Genomic DNA, 20,663 nt, shown 5'->3' with positions numbered 1-20,663 from the left:
GAAATACTATTGCAATTCAGAAAAAGTTACAGGAATCTGAGATTAGGGAAACACCAGGGCCACAACAGGAGCGAGCTTCCTGTTCTTGAGGGTTGGGATTTTCCCACAGTACAGTTTAAGGGAAATGCTGGAGGATGTCTTGAGAGCCTGTGCCTGCTCCAAATGTATATTTGAGTGTGGATTTATGCCTGTTTGTAATAATGGATTCATGTTTAAAAAATAAAGAAATACAAATGTGTGGACAAAAAATTAAAACCTAAAACACTACATTTCCCATGGTCCTTAGACAAAGGACAGGATTGGCTGGTGGCAGACCAATAAGATGACGACAGGAGACATATGGCTGGATAACACTAGCAGAAACACACTGTTGGTTGTCAATGGTGACAAATCTCTCCATGGATGTGACAGCTGCTGGAAGAACCAGCACACTCTATCTGAAGTCACATGACCTATTTCCTTACTATCCTTCTGATCCCCTGCTCACAGCCTGTAATTCACTGTGTGTTTGTGTAGAGGCAGAGGATAGGAGGAAGACAGGGGGAGGGGTGGTTAAGGGGAAGGAGGGAAGGAGGAAAGGAGGGGACACAGAGGAGGGAGAGTTAGGCAGAGAGATGAGCCCAGCTTAGACACAGTGAATGCAAGGGTAAACGGAGGAGTGTGCGAAAGAGTGGACATTTACGGTCTCTCCACGAACCCAGAAGGACGGGAGGATCATGCACCTCTCATTTTGGCTGAGTGAATAAGTAACAGGAGGAGGAGAAAGCGCTGATGTGGAGGGGGAGCTTTCCTTGACATCAGTGAATACACTACTTCAGCAAAGAAGAGTGAGAGAGAGACGAGAGGAGAGGAGACACACAAGGGATTGTGTTTTTTCTAGTGAGGCACGTCAGATTGTGTCTCATGTCCTGGAGTGAGTGTAAAAGATGTCTGAGAAGTATGGCTGATGAGCAGTGCCATGTCAAGAACTAGGAGTCTGGGGAGCACTCACTGAAGACATGGCTCAGGTGAGGAGATTGCTGAGGGTGAGTCGCATATAGATCCCACAACTTTTTTTATTCTCTGTGAGAGAGATGCATGCAAACTATCTGCTTTAATCAAATATCTTAACAGATACAAAATGCTGGGAGTTTGTAACATTAATATTTATAAGTCCCCCTGTGCTATGCCGGCAAACCCTGCAGAAGCTCAGAAGAGCAACAGTGTGAGAGAGGTGTAGGATGGAAGATAATAAATGTTGAATCTGTATGTGCGTGTTTTTGACAACTCTGCAGGAGTCACTATTGCGCTTTCATGGCTGTTTGAATACCAGATTGTCTATATGTGGATTTTATGAAAAACTGGTTCAGGAGTGGGGATCATATTCACAGATACCCTACTATTCTAGATTTGTACTGCTGTGCATTTATGTGTATGTGTTAAAGGTGCCCTAGAATGTTTTGAAATAATATTTTAATTTTGTCTCTGATATCTACATAGAGGGTATGGCTTATTTAAGGGCATTTAAAATGTCCAGATATGGTTTTACAGGTCCATTTTCAACCCTAGAAATTGGCCCTAGAATGAAATGGTCTGTTTTTACCTTATTTGGAAGGGTCATGAATAGTAATGAGGAGTTCTGCTCTGATTGGCTGTTTCACTGCGGGCTCATAACAGTAGCTCAGAGTGACAGCAAAAAGGTCCCTGATGTCCAGCGTGACAATGGAGAGATTAGGCGTTCAACCGTACATCAGAGTCCTGCACAGGTCCGATTTTGTAAATCCGCACCCGCCCGTACCCGCAGTGCTTCAAGCCGCATCCGACCCATTTTCCGACAGCAGCACTAATTAAAATCCGCACCCGACCCGCTTAAAATAGAACCGACACCCGACCCGCACCCAAAATAAAATAAGTTTAGCCAATCACATTATAGACACAATTACAAAAATGTTTATTGCCAGGTCATACAGAAGTTATTACACGACAATTAACACAAGGACAACTTCAGCCGAAGCTGTAAAAAGGCCGGTAGCCTACATGAAGAACATGGCAAACGTTACCACAAAACTGAGTAGCCTTATAACATTTTACCAATCGAACAGACGCGGCTACAACACTATATCTGCCACGCAATTTCGTCTAGCCTACATCTGACAATTTTGGGTTCAAACCATAGACTGTACACAACACATACTTAACAGTGTTACATTTGAAAAATACTGTTCGATAGAACTGCTTTGTTACCACAGTTATCTGCGTGCTTCCTCGGCGATGAAGTTCCACATTTGCGGCTATCCAACACGAAAATGCATGCAGCAAATAAGCCTTTCACAATATTTTCTTCAGATAACTCCAAATTTCTCCCACACACATGCATCCATCTCGACGACTGCAAGCAGATCGCGCGCGCGGTTATGATGAATTTTTAAAAGTGAAAGTAGCCTAGGTAACGTTAGATCCTGGGAGGGCACAGTTCCGCCTGGTATTGAACATGGGCTGGCATATGCAAATTTTTGGAGGCGTACATATTAATGATCCCGACTGTTGCATCACAGTTGGTGTTATGTGGAGATTCGCCTATTTTTCAGGGGTGTTTTTCAAAAACGAGATTTAAATAAGAAGGAGAAAACAATGGTGTTTGAGACTCACTGTATGTCATGTCCATGTACTGAACTCTTGTTATTTAACTATGCCAAGATAAATTCAATTTCAAATTCTAGGACTACTCACCTTTAAGAGTAGTCTAAACCATTTGCCTAATGAATTTCCATGACTTTTCCAATTGTTCATTATTAGTGGATAAGGCTTTTCAAAAATCATTTAGGGATTGCAGTCATAAAGAACAATTATTTCAGAGCTGAGCATAATTACACTTGTAATATATTAAATATTTGTTTAATGACATCTTTTTGCTAAGTACTATGAATGGAGGCCAGTATCAACAAATGCCAAGGCTGCTACCAATGTCTCTATTAAATGGATTTATTAGGGGTTCAAGCACGAAGTGCTGAAACCCTATTGTAATTGTACTGATTTTTATTATTAGGGGTTCAAGCACGAAGTGCTGAAACCCTATTGTAATTGTCCTGATTTTTAGGGGTTCAAGCATGAAATGCTGAAACCCTATTGTAATTGTAAGGATTCGTAAAACGCATCGTGCAGGACAAACCGTAAGGCCTAGAGACTTGAAACCTGGCCAGATGGTAGGCCTCAATTTGGGGACAACCTATCAGAGTATGACCCCGATTGGCCCATAGGTGGCGCTACAGCAGCCAAAAGTTGAAAATCGCTCATAACTCTTAGACCGTTTGTCCCAGGATCAAGTGTCTTATATCGTTGGAATCCTTGGCTCAAGGCGGGCGAAATGGCTATCTCCGATTTGGATGTAGGCAGGGAAAATTTTCTGCTATGTCGAATTTTGTCCAAAACCTACTTTTGCGAACTAGTCCCTGGTTTTTCGCCCGATCGGAACCAAACCAGTCTAGGACAATTCTCTGGACTCTCTAGATCAATAATTATCAAAAAAAAGTTGAACTTTGGCATTTGGGTGGCTGTAACGGGGTCACTTAGAAAAGGGGCGTGGCAAAATACACTCAAAAGCCTATAAATCCCAAAGAAAAACTCGGAACTTCACAAAAATTGATGAGCATATGTGTCAGAACATGGTGAGGAAGCATGCAGAGTTTCATGGAGATCGGACCATAGGTGGCGCTATAACTGGCAAAAAGCCTTCATTCTTATTAGGGGTTCAAGCATGAAATGCTGAAACCCTATTGTAATTGTAAGGATTCGTAAAACGCATCGTGCAGGACAAACCGTAAGGCCTAGAGACTTGAAACCTGGCCAGATGGTAGGCCTCAATTTGGGGACAACCTATCAGAGTATGACCCCGATTGGCCCATAGGTGGCGCTACAGCAGCCAAAAGTTGAAAATCGCTCATAACTCTTAGACCGTTTGTCCCAGGATCAAGTGTCTTATATCGTTGGAATCCTTGGCTCAAGGCGGGCGAAATGGCTATCTCCGATTTGGATGTAGGCAGGGAAAATTTTCTGCTATGTCGAATTTTGTCCAAAACCTACTTTTGCGAACTAGTCCCTGGTTTTTCGCCCGATCGGAACCAAACCAGTCTAGGACAATTCTCTGGACTCTCTAGATCAATAATTATCAAAAAAAAGTTGAACTTTGGCATTTGGGTGGCTGTAACGGGGTCACTTAGAAAAGGGGCGTGGCAAAATACACTCAAAAGCCTATAAATCCCAAAGAAAAACTCGGAACTTCACAAAAATTGATGAGCATATGTGTCAGAACATGGTGAGGAAGCATGCAGAGTTTCATGGAGATCGGACCATAGGTGGCGCTATAACTGGCAAAAAGCCTTCATTCTTATTAGGGGTTCAAGCATGAAATGCTGAAACCCTATTGTAATTGTAAGGATTCGTAAAACGCATCGTGCAGGACAAACCGTAAGGCCTAGAGACTTGAAACCTGGCCAGATGGTAGGCCTCAATTTGGGGACAACCTATCAGAGTATGACCCCGATTGGCCCATAGGTGGCGCTACAGCAGCCAAAAGTTGAAAATCGCTCATAACTCTTAGACCGTTTGTCCCAGGATCAAGTGTCTTATATCGTTGGAATCCTTGGCTCAAGGCGGGCGAAATGGCTATCTCCGATTTGGATGTAGGCAGGGAAAATTTTCTGCTATGTCGAATTTTGTCCAAAACCTACTTTTGCGAACTAGTCCCTGGTTTTTCGCCCGATCGGAACCAAACCAGTCTAGGACAATTCTCTGGACTCTCTAGATCAATAATTATCAAAAAAAAGTTGAACTTTGGCATTTGGGTGGCTGTAACGGGGTCACTTAGAAAAGGGGCGTGGCAAAATACACTCAAAAGCCTATAAATCCCAAAGAAAAACTCGGAACTTCACAAAAATTGATGAGCATATGTGTCAGAACATGGTGAGGAAGCATGCAGAGTTTCATGGAGATCGGACCATAGGTGGCGCTATAACTGGCAAAAAGCCTTCATTCTTATTAGGGGTTCAAGCATGAAATGCTGAAACCCTATTGTAATTGTAAGGATTCGTAAAACGCATCGTGCAGGACAAACCGTAAGGCCTAGAGACTTGAAACCTGGCCAGATGGTAGGCCTCAATTTGGGGACAACCTATCAGAGTATGACCCCGATTGGCCCATAGGTGGCGCTACAGCAGCCAAAAGTTGAAAATCGCTCATAACTCTTAGACCGTTTGTCCCAGGATCAAGTGTCTTATATCGTTGGAATCCTTGGCTCAAGGCGGGCGAAATGGCTATCTCCGATTTGGATGTAGGCAGGGAAAATTTTCTGCTATGTCGAATTTTGTCCAAAACCTACTTTTGCGAACTAGTCCCTGGTTTTTCGCCCGATCGGAACCAAACCAGTCTAGGACAATTCTCTGGACTCTCTAGATCAATAATTATCAAAAAAAAGTTGAACTTTGGCATTTGGGTGGCTGTAACGGGGTCACTTAGAAAAGGGGCGTGGCAAAATACACTCAAAAGCCTATAAATCCCAAAGAAAAACTCGGAACTTCACAAAAATTGATGAGCATATGTGTCAGAACATGGTGAGGAAGCATGCAGAGTTTCATGGAGATCGGACCATAGGTGGCGCTATAACTGGCAAAAAGCCTTCATTCTTATTAGGGGTTCAAGCATGAAATGCTGAAACCCTATTGTAATTGTAAGGATTCGTAAAACGCATCGTGCAGGACAAACCGTAAGGCCTAGAGACTTGAAACCTGGCCAGATGGTAGGCCTCAATTTGGGGACAACCTATCAGAGTATGACCCCGATTGGCCCATAGGTGGCGCTACAGCAGCCAAAAGTTGAAAATCGCTCATAACTCTTAGACCGTTTGTCCCAGGATCAAGTGTCTTATATCGTTGGAATCCTTGGCTCAAGGCGGGCGAAATGGCTATCTCCGATTTGGATGTAGGCAGGGAAAATTTTCTGCTATGTCGAATTTTGTCCAAAACCTACTTTTGCGAACTAGTCCCTGGTTTTTCGCCCGATCGGAACCAAACCAGTCTAGGACAATTCTCTGGACTCTCTAGATCAATAATTATCAAAAAAAAGTTGAACTTTGGCATTTGGGTGGCTGTAACGGGGTCACTTAGAAAAGGGGCGTGGCAAAATACACTCAAAAGCCTATAAATCCCAAAGAAAAACTCGGAACTTCACAAAAATTGATGAGCATATGTGTCAGAACATGGTGAGGAAGCATGCAGAGTTTCATGGAGATCGGACCATAGGTGGCGCTATAACTGGCAAAAAGCCTTCATTCTTATTAGGGGTTCAAGCATGAAATGCTGAAACCCTATTGTAATTGTAAGGATTCGTAAAACGCATCGTGCAGGACAAACCGTAAGGCCTAGAGACTTGAAACCTGGCCAGATGGTAGGCCTCAATTTGGGGACAACCTATCAGAGTATGACCCCGATTGGCCCATAGGTGGCGCTACAGCAGCCAAAAGTTGAAAATCGCTCATAACTCTTAGACCGTTTGTCCCAGGATCAAGTGTCTTATATCGTTGGAATCCTTGGCTCAAGGCGGGCGAAATGGCTATCTCCGATTTGGATGTAGGCAGGGAAAATGGCTATCTCCGATTTGGATGTAGGCAGGGAAAATTTTCTGCTATGTCGAATTTTGTCCAAAACCTACTTTTGCGAACTAGTCCCTGGTTTTTCGCCCGATCGGAACCAAACCAGTCTAGGACAATTCTCTGGACTCTCTAGATCAATAATTATCAAAAAAAAGTTGAACTTTGGCATTTGGGTGGCTGTAACGGGGTCACTTAGAAAAGGGGCGTGGCAAAATACACTCAAAAGCCTATAAATCCCAAAGAAAAACTCGGAACTTCACAAAAATTGATGAGCATATGTGTCAGAACATGGTGAGGAAGCATGCAGAATTTCATGGAGATCGGACCATAGGTGGCGCTATAACTGGCAAAAAGCCTTCATTCTTATTAGGGGTTCAAGCATGAAATGCTGAAACCCTATTGTAATTGTAAGGATTCGTAAAACGCATCGTGCAGGACAAACCGTAAGGCCTAGAGACTTGAAACCTGGCCAGATGGTAGGCCTCAATTTGGGGACAACCTATCAGAGTATGACCCCGATTGGCCCATAGGTGGCGCTACAGCAGCCAAAAGTTGAAAATCGCTCATAACTCTTAGACCGTTTGTCCCAGGATCAAGTGTCTTATATCGTTGGAATCCTTGGCTCAAGGCGGGCGAAATGGCTATCTCCGATTTGGATGTAGGCAGGGAAAATTTTCTGCTATGTCGAATTTTGTCCAAAACCTACTTTTGCGAACTAGTCCCTGGTTTTTCGCCCGATCGGAACCAAACCAGTCTAGGACAATTCTCTGGACTCTCTAGATCAATAATTATCAAAAAAAAGTTGAACTTTGGCATTTGGGTGGCTGTAACAGGGTCACTTAGAAAAGGGGCGTGGCAAAATACACTCAAAAGCCTATAAATCCCAAAGGAAAACTCAGAACTTCACCAAAATTGTGGACAACCTATCAGAGTATGACCCCGATTGGCCCATAGGTGGCGCTACAGCAACCAAAAGTTCAAAATCGGTCATAACTCTTAGGCCGTTTGTCCCAGGGTCAAGTGTCTCATATCGTTGGAATCCTTGGCTCAAGGCGGACAAAATGGCTATCTCCGATTTGGATGTAGGCAGGGAAAAATTTCTGCTATGTCGAATTTTGTCCAAAACCTACTTTTGCAAACTAGTCCCTGGTTTTTCGCCCGATCGGAACCAAACCAGTCCAGGACAATTCTCTGGACTCTCTAGATCAATAATTATCAAAAAAAAGTTGAACTTTGGCATTTGGGTGGCTGTAACAGGGTCATTTAGAAAAGGGGCGTGGCAAAATACACTCAAAAGCCTATAAATCCCAAAGGAAAACTCAGAACTTCACCAAAATTGATGAGCATATGTGTCAGAACATGGTGAGGAAGCATGCAGAGTTTCATGGAGATCGGACCATAGGTGGCGCTATAACTGGCAAAAAGCCTTCATTCTTATTAGGGGTTCAAGCATGAAATGCTGAAACCCTATTGTAATTGTAAGGATTCGTAAAACGCATCGTGCAGGACAAACCGTAAGGCCTAGAGACTTGAAACCTGGCCAGATGGTAGGCCTCAATTTGGGGACAACCTATCAGAGTATGACCCCGATTGGCCCATAGGTGGCGCTACAGCAGCCAAAAGTTGAAAATCGCTCATAACTCTTAGACCGTTTGTCCCAGGATCAAGTGTCTTATATCGTTGGAATCCTTGGCTCAAGGCGGGCGAAATGGCTATCTCCGATTTGGATGTAGGCAGGGAAAATTTTCTGCTATGTCGAATTTTGTCCAAAACCTACTTTTGCGAACTAGTCCCTGGTTTTTCGCCCGATCGGAACCAAACCAGTCTAGGACAATTCTCTGGACTCTCTAGATCAATAATTATCAAAAAAAAGTTGAACTTTGGCATTTGGGTGGCTGTAACGGGGTCACTTAGAAAAGGGGCGTGGCAAAATACACTCAAAAGCCTATAAATCCCAAAGAAAAACTCGGAACTTCACAAAAATTGATGAGCATATGTGTCAGAACATGGTGAGGAAGCATGCAGAGTTTCATGGAGATCGGACCATAGGTGGCGCTATAACTGGCAAAAAGCCTTCATTCTTATTAGGGGTTCAAGCATGAAATGCTGAAACCCTATTGTAATTGTAAGGATTCGTAAAACGCATCGTGCAGGACAAACCGTAAGGCCTAGAGACTTGAAACCTGGCCAGATGGTAGGCCTCAATTTGGGGACAACCTATCAGAGTATGACCCCGATTGGCCCATAGGTGGCGCTACAGCAGCCAAAAGTTGAAAATCGCTCATAACTCTTAGACCGTTTGTCCCAGGATCAAGTGTCTTATATCGTTGGAATCCTTGGCTCAAGGCGGGCGAAATGGCTATCTCCGATTTGGATGTAGGCAGGGAAAATTTTCTGCTATGTCGAATTTTGTCCAAAACCTACTTTTGCAAACTAGTCCCTGGTTTTTCGCCCGATCGGAACCAAACCAGTCTAGGACAATTCTCTGGACTCTCTAGATCAATAATTATCAAAAAAAAGTTGAACTTTGGCATTTGGGTGGCTGTAACAGGGTCATTTAGAAAAGGGGCGTGGCAAAATACACTCAAAAGCCTATAAATCCCAAAGGAAAACTCAGAACTTCACCAAAATTGGGGACAACCTATCAGAGTATGACCCCGATTGGCCCATAGGTGGCGCTACAGCAACCAAAAGTTCAAAATCGCTCATAACTCTTAGGCCGTTTGTCCCAGGGTCAAGTGTCTTATATCGTTGGAATCCTTGGCTCAAGGCGGACAAAATGGCTATCTCCGATTTGCTCGTCCTTCGGCGCCAATTTCAAGTAAATTGCATTTTTTTTAAAAACCTATTTTTGCAAACTTCTCCTAGGTTTTTGGCCCGATCGGAACCAAACCACTGCAAGAGTATTCTCTGGAGTCTGATAATCAATAATCATCCAAAAAATTCAAAATTTCAATTAACGGTCGATAAGGGGAACCAAAATATTTGATGGCACCAGGGCCACTTTTACTAAAACGGTTATAAATTGTGAACGGAAAGAGATTTTTTTTGCTAAACTTGGGATACATCTTCCTGAGCTCAACCTGAGATCACTTGAAAAAAAATCGCAACAATTGGCCACTTGGTGGCACTATAAAACGGTTATAACTTGTGAACGGAAAGAGATATTTTCGCAAAACTTGGGACACATGTTCATGAGCTCATTCTGAGGTCACGTGAAAAAAAATCATGACAATTGGCCACTTGGTGGCACTATAAAATGGTTATAACTTGTGAGCGGAAAGAGATATTTTATAGAGAGATATATTATAGTTGACATGAAAAAAAACGTGACAATTGGCCACTTGGTGGCGCTATAACAGTGAAAAAAATCATGAAAATAGCTATAAGCGCACCCAACTGTTAGTCTACTGAAAATTGGCACGCAGTGTCTTTGTCCAGGGTGCCATGATAGTCTATGAGAACATTGGTGTATCTCAAAAAACTCAGTATACGTCATTGGCACAATGCCTTGAAGGAGCCTTAGAAGTTTCAAGCCAGTGTTTTTTCACAGGAGTGACCTCCTAAGACTCCTGAATCCTTGCAGAGTCCAACAATACCAAACATGACAGGTTTCACCTTATGGTTTTTGTAAGTGTCATTTAGAGCTTTAAAAAATTGTGTTTATCTTCAAAGCCGTTAGTCCGATCGAGACATACAACAAAAAAACACAGGAAATTTGAAAACATAGGTAAATAGCTAAACAATAACGCCAAAATGTTAAAATTATGATAGGAACTGACAAAAAAATGAATTAAATCCAATCAATTTCACCCATGGATCATTTTGATGCTCTCACATGTTTGAAACAAACAATGATGGATTGTCATGAAATTTGTTTTGAATTGGGACTGGCGAATCCCCGTCCATACTGTCAATGACCATTCGCAAAGACCCGCCCACTTTAGTTACTGTCTGACAAGCGACGCCACTCTCACACCACACCAAGTTCTCACGCAGTGAAAAATACATTGCGGATCAGAGAGGAGACTGTGCGCTGACAGACAAGTACTTTTGATATGAAACAAATGGCGCTTTTCCACTACAGCCAGCTCGGCTCGGCTCGGCTCGGCTCGACTTGACTCAGCTTTGTTTGGTTTTCCACTGTGTAAAAGTTGTACCTGTACCTGCTTCCAGGTACTTTTTTTCGTACCACCTCCGGCGAGGTTCTAAGTGAGCTGGGGCAAGCTGAGGCGATACTAAAATGTGACGTGAAAACACGGCAGACTGCTGATTGGTCAGAGAGAATCACTGCGTCATCATTGCACGCGCCAGACGGAGTATCCTGAATAAAAAACAGCAAAAACAAAAACATCCAGAAACAGCATACACTCGATTTCCTTCATTGTCCATTGTGTGTGGCAGCGGATGTATCTCGCGTAGAAGATTAAGTCACGGCAGTTTCCTGCAGCGTCGCTATGACGACCAGGTACTATTGTGGAGGTACTATCTGCAATGGAAAACGGAGCGAAAAGCGAGCCGAGTCGAGTCGAGTCAAGTTGAGTTGAGCTGGTACTGGTAATGGAAAAGCGCCAAAAGTCTCACCTTTCAAATGTAGTCATTTTTTAGAGACATTTAAACAATAAATACCGTTTTGTGACTCTTTAATGTGTCTGACAGATCGCTGTAGACTCAAGGCTCAGTTAAAGCTGCTCGTGAACCGATCATCTCTTCCTTCTAGTTAATTTATAGCATTAAAATAAACATGAATGAACATAAAAGGAATGTTGTTTTAAAGTGCTAAGACGTCAGTACACTTTGTTTTTCAAATTTAAATCCTCCAAAGTTAATCTACTAACTCTCCTGACTGCTTTGTGGGACAAAATGGCGGATTATGATTAGTCAGATCACCTGTCAATCAAACTCCCTGCGAAGGGTCAATTGAGAATGCCCGTGTGCACAATCCTGATCTAATCGACAACTTTGCAGTTGCACATAGGAAAGCCCGGAAAATCCCGCTATAATGTAAGAGAGCATCTTTTTTATGTATTTGGACCTAGGCCTAACAATGTGTTATGGTGCGCTGTCACCAGTGGTTTTTTTTTTGGTTTTTTTTGGTGAGCGTAGGCTCCTCCTGATTTTGTTAGTCATCTCATCTCTTATATGCTGTGTATGATCATATCCTGCCCTATTGATGGTAGCCTACTCGCGGACATTGCGTCATCAATGTCATCAATTGCGTCATCAAGGGGCCCGCCTTGATAATCCTACTTAAGTGCCCGGTGTTGGCTCGTTACGCCACTGAATATAATTGTCTAAACTCCTTATCATAATTACATATTTACAACAAATTTGCCACATATATATAGGCACACTTTGAGTACTACTAATAAAAGTGGTGGAGATCAGGCAAGACTGTAAGAAGACTCAGGCAAAAAGGTGCTATAACTGTAAAAACGCTTTAAAACCATATATTTCCTATGGCAAACTGCATGTATTGGCTGTAAATTGACTTTTTCATCTATGATGGCAGTTGTTAAATGCTTGCTAAATAAAACGTAATGTCTTTTGATGCTTGTGTGCTTAAAGGCCTTAAAGGCCTTAACTGCTTGAACCCCGATAAATGCTGCTTGCAGCTTTAATTAGGGGTTCAAGCACGAAGTGCTGAAACCCTATTGTAATTGTAAGGATTTTTATTAGGGGTTCAAGCACGAAGTGCTGAAACCCTATTGTAATTGTGCTGATTTTTATTATTATTAGGGGTTCAAGCACGAAGTGCTGAAACCCTATTGTAATTGTACTGATTTTTATTATTAGGGGTTCAAGCACGAAGTGCTGAAACCCTATTGTAATTGTGCTGATTTTTATTAGGGGTTCACGCACGAAGTGCTGAAACCCTATTGTAATTGCTCAGATTTTTATTATTATTATTTTCCCCTAAAACGCATCGTGCAGCCCAAACCGTAAATGCTGGAGACTTGAAACTCAGCCAAATGGTAGTCCTCAATTTGGGGAGAACCTATCAAAATATGACCCCGATTGGTCAATAGGTGGCGCTATAGCAAGCAAAAGTATGAAATCAGCCATAACTCCTAGACGGTTTGTCATAGAATCAAGTGTCTTATATCACTGTAATCCTTGGCTCAAGACGGTCAAAACGTATATCTCCGATTTCATTTCCGCCTGGGAAAATTTTCCGCCATTTTGAATTTTCTCAAAAACCTACTTTTGCGAACTAGTCCTAGGTTTTTCGTCCGATTGGAACCAAACCAGTGCAGAAATGTTCTCTGGAGTCTGAATATCAATAATTATCGAAAAAAAGTTGAAATTTCGATTCACGGTCGCTAGGGGGCGCCAAAACGTACGTTGTGGGAGGAGCCTATTTTACTAAAACGGCTATAACTCGAGAAATAAATGAGGTATCTTCACCAAACTCGGTACACATATGTAATAGTTCAATTTGAGGTCACAGTAAAAAAATCGCGACGATTGAACAGTAGGTGGCGCTATAACTTGAAAAAAACATGAAAAGGGCTATAACCACCTGACCGTTTGTCCGATTGACTTGAAAATTGGTATGCAGTGTCTTGGTCCAAGGTGCCATGTATGCCTATGAGGACATTGACGTATCTCAAAAAACATGGCCGCCATCAGCCAATGAAGTTTGAGCACCTATTAGACAAGGTTAACGGAGGCTGATCGGAACGAAACTCGATGGGCATGTTCGACTCATGGCCCAAGAGGTCTGTAAGAATTTTGAAAGAAATCGGCCACTAGTTGGCGCTAACGAGTTTTTTCGGCTCTGTAATCACGTGGTGTTGCATACATCCACACAATATGCATATCAGTTGATAGATCTCCTCATACTGAACAACTTTGCCTCAAGAACCATTGCTGTCAATCAAACTGTTCATTAATTATTCATGAATATGTTAAAAACCTACTTTTGCGAACTAGTCCTAGGTTTTTTGCCCAATCGGAACCAAACCAGTCTAGGACAATTCTCTGGACTCTCTAGATCAATAATTATCAAAAAAAAGTGGAACTTTTGCATTTGGATGGCTGTAATAGGGTCATTTATAAAATGGGCGTGGCAAAATACACTAAAAAGCCTATAAATCCTAAATGAAAACTCAAAACTTCACAAAAATTGGTGAGCATATGTCACATAACATCATTAACAAGCATGCCAAATTTTATGGACATCGGACCAAAGGTGGCACTATAACTGTTAAAAAGCTTTAAAACCACATATTTCCTATGGTAAATTGCCTGTATTGGCTGTAAATGGACTTTTCAATCTATTATTTCAGTGGTTAAAAGCTTTCTAAATAAATCTTAATGTCTTAAATGCTTATGTGCTTAAAGGCCTTAAATGCTTGAACCCCGATAAATGCTGCTTGCAGCTTTAATTAGGGGTTCAAGCACGAAGTGCTGAAACCCTATTGTAATTGCCCTGATTTTTATTAGGGGTTCAAGCACGAAGTGCTGAAACCCTATTGTAATTGCCCTGATTTTTATTATTATTATTATTCTTCCCTAAAACGCATCGTGCAGCCAAAACCGTAAGGCCTAGAGACGTGATACTTGGTCAAATGGTAGTAGTATTGCTCGCTACTCAGATACACGGACTTAGCCAAATCGGCCCATAGGTGGCGCTACAGCGACCAAAAGCGCGAAACTGCTCAGAACTCCTAGACCGTATGTCGTAGACTCAAGTGTCTTATATCATTGGAAAGCTGGATGCCTGACGAACAAAACGTATATCTCCGATTTCATTTCCGCCATGATAGATTTTCCGCCATTTTGAATTTTGCCAAAAACCTACTTTTGCGAACTAGTCCTAGGTTTTTCGCCCGATCGGAACCAAACCAGTACAGAAATGTTCTCTGGAGTCTGAATATCAATAATTATCGAAAAAAAGTTGAAATTTCGATTCACGGACGCTAAGGGGCGCCAAAACGTACGTTGTGGGAGGGGCCTATTTTACTAAAATGGCTATAACTCCAGAAGTAAATGAGGTATCTTCACCAAACTCGGTACACATGTGTAAGAGGTTAATCTGAGGTCACAGTAAAAAAATCGCGGCGATTGGCCACATGGTGGCGCTATAACATGAAAAAAACATAAAACAGGCTTTAACCACCTGACCGTTAGTCCGATTGACTTGAAAATTGGTATGCAGTGTCTTGGCCCAAGGTGTCATGTATGTCTATGAGGACATTGGTGTATCTCAAAAAACATGGCCGCCATCGGCCAATGAAGTTTGAGCACCTATTAGACAAGGTTAACGGAGGCCGATCGGAACGAAACTCGATGGGCATGTTCAACTCATAGCCCTAGAGGTCTGTAAGAATTTTGAAAGAAATCGGCCACTAGTTGGCGCTAACGAGTTTTACGGCTCTGTAATCACGTGGTGTTACACTTATTGTCACAAAATGCATATCATTTGATAGATCTGCTCATGCTGAACAACATTGCCTCAAGAACCATTGCTGTCAATCAAATCGTTCATTAATTATTCGCGAATATGTTAAAAACCTACTTTTGCGAACTAGTCCCTGGTTTTTCGCCCGATCGGAACCAGACCAGTCTAGGACAATTCTCTGGACTCTCCTGATCAATAATTATCGAAAAAAAATTGAACTTTTGAATTTTTCGTATGGCTATAATTGGGTCATAAAGAAAATGGGCGTGGCAAAATGCACTCAAAAGCTTATAAATCCTAAACGAAAACTCAGAACTTCACGAAAATTGGTGAGCATATGTGCCATAATATTCTAAACAAGCATGCCAAATTTTATGGAGATCGGACAATAGTTGGCGCTATAACTGTTAAAAGGCTTTAAAACCATATATTTCCTATGGTAAATTGCCTGTATTGGCTGTAAATGGACTTTTCCATCTATTATTTCAGTGGTTAAAAGCTTTCTAAATAAAACTTAATGTCTTAAATGCTTATGTGCTTAAAGGCCTTAAATGCTTGAACCCCGATAAATGCTGCTTGCAGCTTTAATTATTATTATTATTCTTCCCTAAAACGCATCGTGCAGCCAAAACCGTAAGGCCTAGAGACGTGATACTTGGTCAAATGGTAGTAGTATTGCTCGCTACTCAGATACACGGACTTAGCCAAATCGGCCCATAGGTGGCGCTACAGCGACCAAAAGCGCGAAACTGCTCAGAACTCCTAGACCGTATGTCGTAGACTCAAGTGTCTTATATCATTGGAAAGCTGGATGCCTGACGAACAAAACGTATATCTCCGATTTCATTTCCGCCATGATAGATTTTCCGCCATTTTGAATTTTGCCAAAAACCTACTTTTGCGAACTAGTCCTAGGTTTTTTGCCTGATCGGAACCAAACCAGTACAGAAATGTTCTCTGGAGTCTGAATATCAATAATTATCGAAAAAAAGTTGAAATTTCGATTCACGGACGCTAAGGGGCGCCAAAACGTACGTTGTGGGAGGGGCCTATTTTACTAAAATGGCTATAACTCCAGAAGTAAATGAGGTATCTTCACCAAACTCGGTACACATGTGTAAGAGGTCAATCTGAGGTCACAGTAAAAAAATCGCGGCGATTGGCCACATGGTGGCGCTATAACATGAAAAAAACATAAAACAGGCTTTAACCACCTGACCGTTAGTCCGATTGACTTGAAAATTGGTATGCAGTGTCTTGGCCCAAGGTGTCATGTATGTCTATGAGGACATTGGTGTATCTCAAAAAACATGGCCGCCATCGACCAATGAAGTTTGAGCACCTATTAGACAAGGTTAACGGAGGCCGATCGGAACGAAACTCGATGGGCATGTTCAACTCATAGCCCTAGAGGTCTGTAAGAATTTTGAAAGAAATCGGCCACTAGTTGGCGCTAACGAGTTTTACGGCTCTGTAATCACGTGGTGTTACACTTATTGTCACAAAATGCATATCATTTGATAGATCTGCTCATGCTGAACAACATTGCCTCAAGAACCATTGCTGTCAATCAAATCGTTCATTAATTATTCGCGAATATGTTAAAAACCTACTTTTGCGAACTAGTCCCTGGTTTTTCGCCCGATCGGAACCAGACCAGTCGAGGACAATTCTCTGGACTCTCCTGATCAATAATTATCGAAAAAAAGTTGAACTTTTGAATTTTTCGTATGGCTATAATTGGGTCATAAAGAAAATGGGCTTGGCAAAATGCACTCAAAAGCTTATAAATCCTAAACGAAAACTCAGAACTTCACGAAAATTGGTGAGCATATGTGCCATAATATTCTAAACAAGCATGCCAAATTTCATGTTGATCGGACCATAGGTGGCGCTATAACTGTTAAAAAGGTTTGAAAACCATATATTTCCTATGGTAAATTGCCTGTATTGGCTGTAAATGGACTTTTCCATCTATTATTTCAGTGGTTAAAAGCTTTCTAAATAAAACTTAATGTCTTAAATGCTTATGTGCTTAAAGGCCTTAAATGCTTGAACCCCGATAAATGCTGCTTGCAGCTTTAATTATTATTATTATTCTTCTCCGCTAAAACGCATCGTGCAGCCCAAACCGTAAGTGCTAGAGACTTGAAACTTGGCCAAAAGGTAGTACAAAAATCGAGGAGAGGTTCAGAGAATATGAGCTAGATTGGCCAATAGGTGGCGCTACAGTGCAAAAAACAAAAAAATTGCATATTTTTGCTTAAATCTCATTAACCGTTTGTCACAGACTCAAGTGTCTTATATCGTTGGAATCCTTGGATCAAGCCGAACAAAATTGGCCTCAAGGATTTCATTTCCGGTATGCAAATTTTTCCGCCATTTTGGATTATGTCCAAAACCTACTTTTGCGAACTAGTCCCTGGTTTTTCGCCCGATCGGAACCAAACCAGTGCAGAAATGTTCTCTGGTGTCTGAATATCAATAATTATCGAAAAAAAGTTAAAATTTCGATCCACGGTTGCTAAGGGGCGTCAAAACGTTTGCAGGAGGCGGAGCTAATTTTACTAAAATGGTTATAACTCGTGAACAAAATGAGATATTTTCACCAAACTCGGTACACATATGTACGGGCTCAATATGAGGTCACAGTAAAAAAATCGCGCCGATTGGCCACATGGTGGCGCTATAACATGAAAAAAACATAAAACAGGCTAGAACCACCTGACCGTTAGTCCGATTGACTTGAAAATTGGTATGCAGTGTCTTGGTCCAAGGTGCCATGTATGTCTATGAGGACATTGGCGTATCTCAAAAAACATGGCCGCCATTGGCCAATGAAATTTGAGCACCTATTAGACAAGGTTAACGGAGGCCGATCGGAACAAAACTCAATGGGCATGTTCGACTCATGGTCCTAGAGGTCTGTAAGAATTTTGAAAGAAATCGGCCACTAGTTGGTGCTAACGAGTTTTATGGCTCTGTAATCACGTGGTGTTACACTCATCCACACAAAATGCATATCAATTGATAGATCTGCTCATGCCGAACAACTTTGCCTCAAGAACTACTAATGTCAATCAAACCGTTCATTAAATATTCATGAACATGTGAAAAACCTACTTTTGCAAACTAGTCCTAGGTTTTTCAACCGATCGGAACCAAACCAGTCTAGGACAATTCTCTGGACTCTCTAGATCAATAATTATCAAAAAAAAGTTGAACTTTTGCATTTGGGTGGCTGTAATAGGGTCATTTATAAAATGGGCGTGGCAAAATACATTAAAAAGCCTATAAATCCTAAATAAAAACTCAGAACTTCACAAAAATTGGTGAACTTATGTAAAATAACATCATTAACAAGCATGCCAAATTTTATGGAGATCGGACAATAGGTGGCGCTATAACTGTTAAACAGATTTAAAACCATATATTTCCTATGGTAAATTGCATGTATTGGCTGTAAATGGACTTTTCAATCTATTATTTCAGTGGTTAAAAGCTTTCTAAATAAATCTTAATGTCTTAAATGCTTAAATGCCTTAAAGGCCTTAACTGCTTGAACCCCGATAAATGCTGCTTGCAGCTTTAATTAGGGGTTCAAGCACGAAGTGCTGAAACCCTATTGTAATTGTGCTGATTTTTAGGGGTTCAAGCATGAAATGCTGAAACCCTATTGTAATTGTGAGGATTTGTAAAACGCATCGTGCAGGACAAACCGTAAGGCCTAGAGACTTGAAACCTGGCCAGATGGTAGGCCTCAATTTGGGGACAACCTATCAGAGTATGACCCCGATTGGCCCATAGGTGGCGCTACAGCAACCAAAAGTTCAAAATCGCTCATAACTCTTAGACCGTTTGTCCCAGGATCAAGTGTCTTATATCGTTGGAATCCTTGGCTCAAGGCGGACAAAATGTCTATCTCCGATTTGGATGGAGGCAGGGAAAAATTTCTGCTATGTCGAATTTTGTCCAAAACCTACTTTTGCGAACTAGTCCCTGGTTTTTCGCCCGATCGGAACCAAACCAGTCTAGGACAATTCTCTGGACTCTCTAGATCAATAATTATCGAAAAAAAGTTGAACTTTTGCATTTGGGTGGCTGTAACAGGGTCATTTAGAAAAGGGGCGTGGCAAAATACACTAAAAAGCCTATAAATCCCAAAGGAAAACTCAGAACTTCACCAAAATTGACGAGCATATGTGTCCGAGCATGGGGAGGAAGCATGCAGAGTTTCATGGAGATCGGACCATAGGTGGCGCTATAACTGGCAAAAAGCCTTCATTCTTATTAGGGGTTCAAGCATGAAATGCTGAAACCCTATTGTAATTGTGAGGATTTGTAAAACGCATCGTGCAGGACAAACCGTAAGGCCTAGAGACTTGAAACCTGGCCAGATGGTAGGCCTCAATTTGGGGACAACCTATCAGAGTATGACCCCGATTGGCCCATAGGTGGCGCTACAGCAACCAAAAGTTCAAAATCGCTCATAACTCTTAGACCGTTTGTCCCAGGATCAAGTGTCTTATATCGTTGGAATCCTTGGCTCAAGGCGGACAAAATGGCTATCTCCGATTTGGATGGAGGCAGGGAAAAATTTCTGCTATGTCGAATTTTGTCCAAAACCTACTTTTGCGAACTAGTCCCTGGTTTTTCGCCCGATCGGAACCAAACCAGTCTAGGACAATTCTCTGGACTCTCTAGATCAATAATTATCGAAAAAAAGTTGAACTTTTGCATTTGGGTGGCTGTAATGCTGCGTTCACACCAAACGCGAATATGCGTCTGGCGCGAGTGATTTCAATGTTAAGTCAATGGTAAGACGCGTTTACGCGCGTCTGGAGGTCTTGCGGCGCGAATGAGGCGTTTAGCGCGGCGCGGTAGACGCGAATTCGCCTCATTCGCGCGAACTAGACGCGAATTGAGCGTCTGGCGCGTTTCACGCGTTAAGCGCGGATTGTGCTTTTTGTGCATCACGCGTTTGACGCGAATTCGCGTCTGCCGCCCGAGTTGAAAAATCTGAACTTCTGCGTCAATTCGCGCCGCGTTAACCAATCAGGAGCCTGCCAGCTTGCTGCTGTCACGTGGTGAACTGACAGTTTAATGTTATTTTATGTTTGGCCTCAATAAATTATTTTGTAATATGACTAAAATGCACAACAAAGCAAATCTTTCACATAAAAACTCGATTTCAATATGAGAGATAGCCTACTCATTTGTATTGAATGCTATTTATTCCATATCTATTCTAGATTAGCCTATATGAAACTTTATTAATCTAATGTAAAGACACCAAACACAATTAAGTGTATAAAAACTTTTCAAAAAAAATAACAGGACAGGTTTCACTTTTGGAGGCTGCCTCCATTTATTATCAAAACAAAAATAAATGACAGATTAGGTGCGGGAGAGGGTGAACCTCGCGCCGGGCTTTACAGCGCGGGCTCGTCAGGCAGCGACTACTCGAGGCCGAGGCTTTATACGGCCTACGCTGTCCTCGTCAGCGTCCTCACCGTTAGGTCCACCAAACCTACCTCCTGGAGCAAATTGTGAAACTCCTGAAACCCTCCGGAGGTTTTGGTGGACCCGAGTACAGCGACGATGTCCCCTACGCAGCTGTTTCTGCTCTTCAGA

General features: G+C 42.0%; 1 protein-coding gene across 2 annotated transcripts in view; it reads left to right on the top strand.

Annotated features, from left to right (window-relative positions):
• Nucleotides 1-589: 589 nt before the first annotated feature.
• arhgap23b (Rho GTPase activating protein 23b) overlaps nucleotides 590-20,663 on the top strand; it is a 353,808-nt gene continuing 333,734 nt past the window's right edge. For both annotated transcript variants that reach the window (XM_084134390.1, XM_084134391.1), the window contains exon 1: nucleotides 590-1,025. In XM_084134390.1, the coding sequence (XP_083990516.1) occupies nucleotides 999-1,025 (27 nt within the window). In that variant the 5' untranslated portion in view covers nucleotides 590-998. The remainder of the gene's footprint in view (nucleotides 1,026-20,663) is intronic.

Source organism: Abramis brama, assembly GCF_963993115.1.
Source record: "Abramis brama genome assembly, chromosome: 14".
In the NCBI taxonomy this organism is placed as follows: Eukaryota; Metazoa; Chordata; class Actinopteri; order Cypriniformes; family Leuciscidae; genus Abramis; species Abramis brama.
The sequence above is the reverse complement of the archived record's forward strand: the minus strand, read 5'-3'. Positions and strand labels throughout refer to the sequence as shown.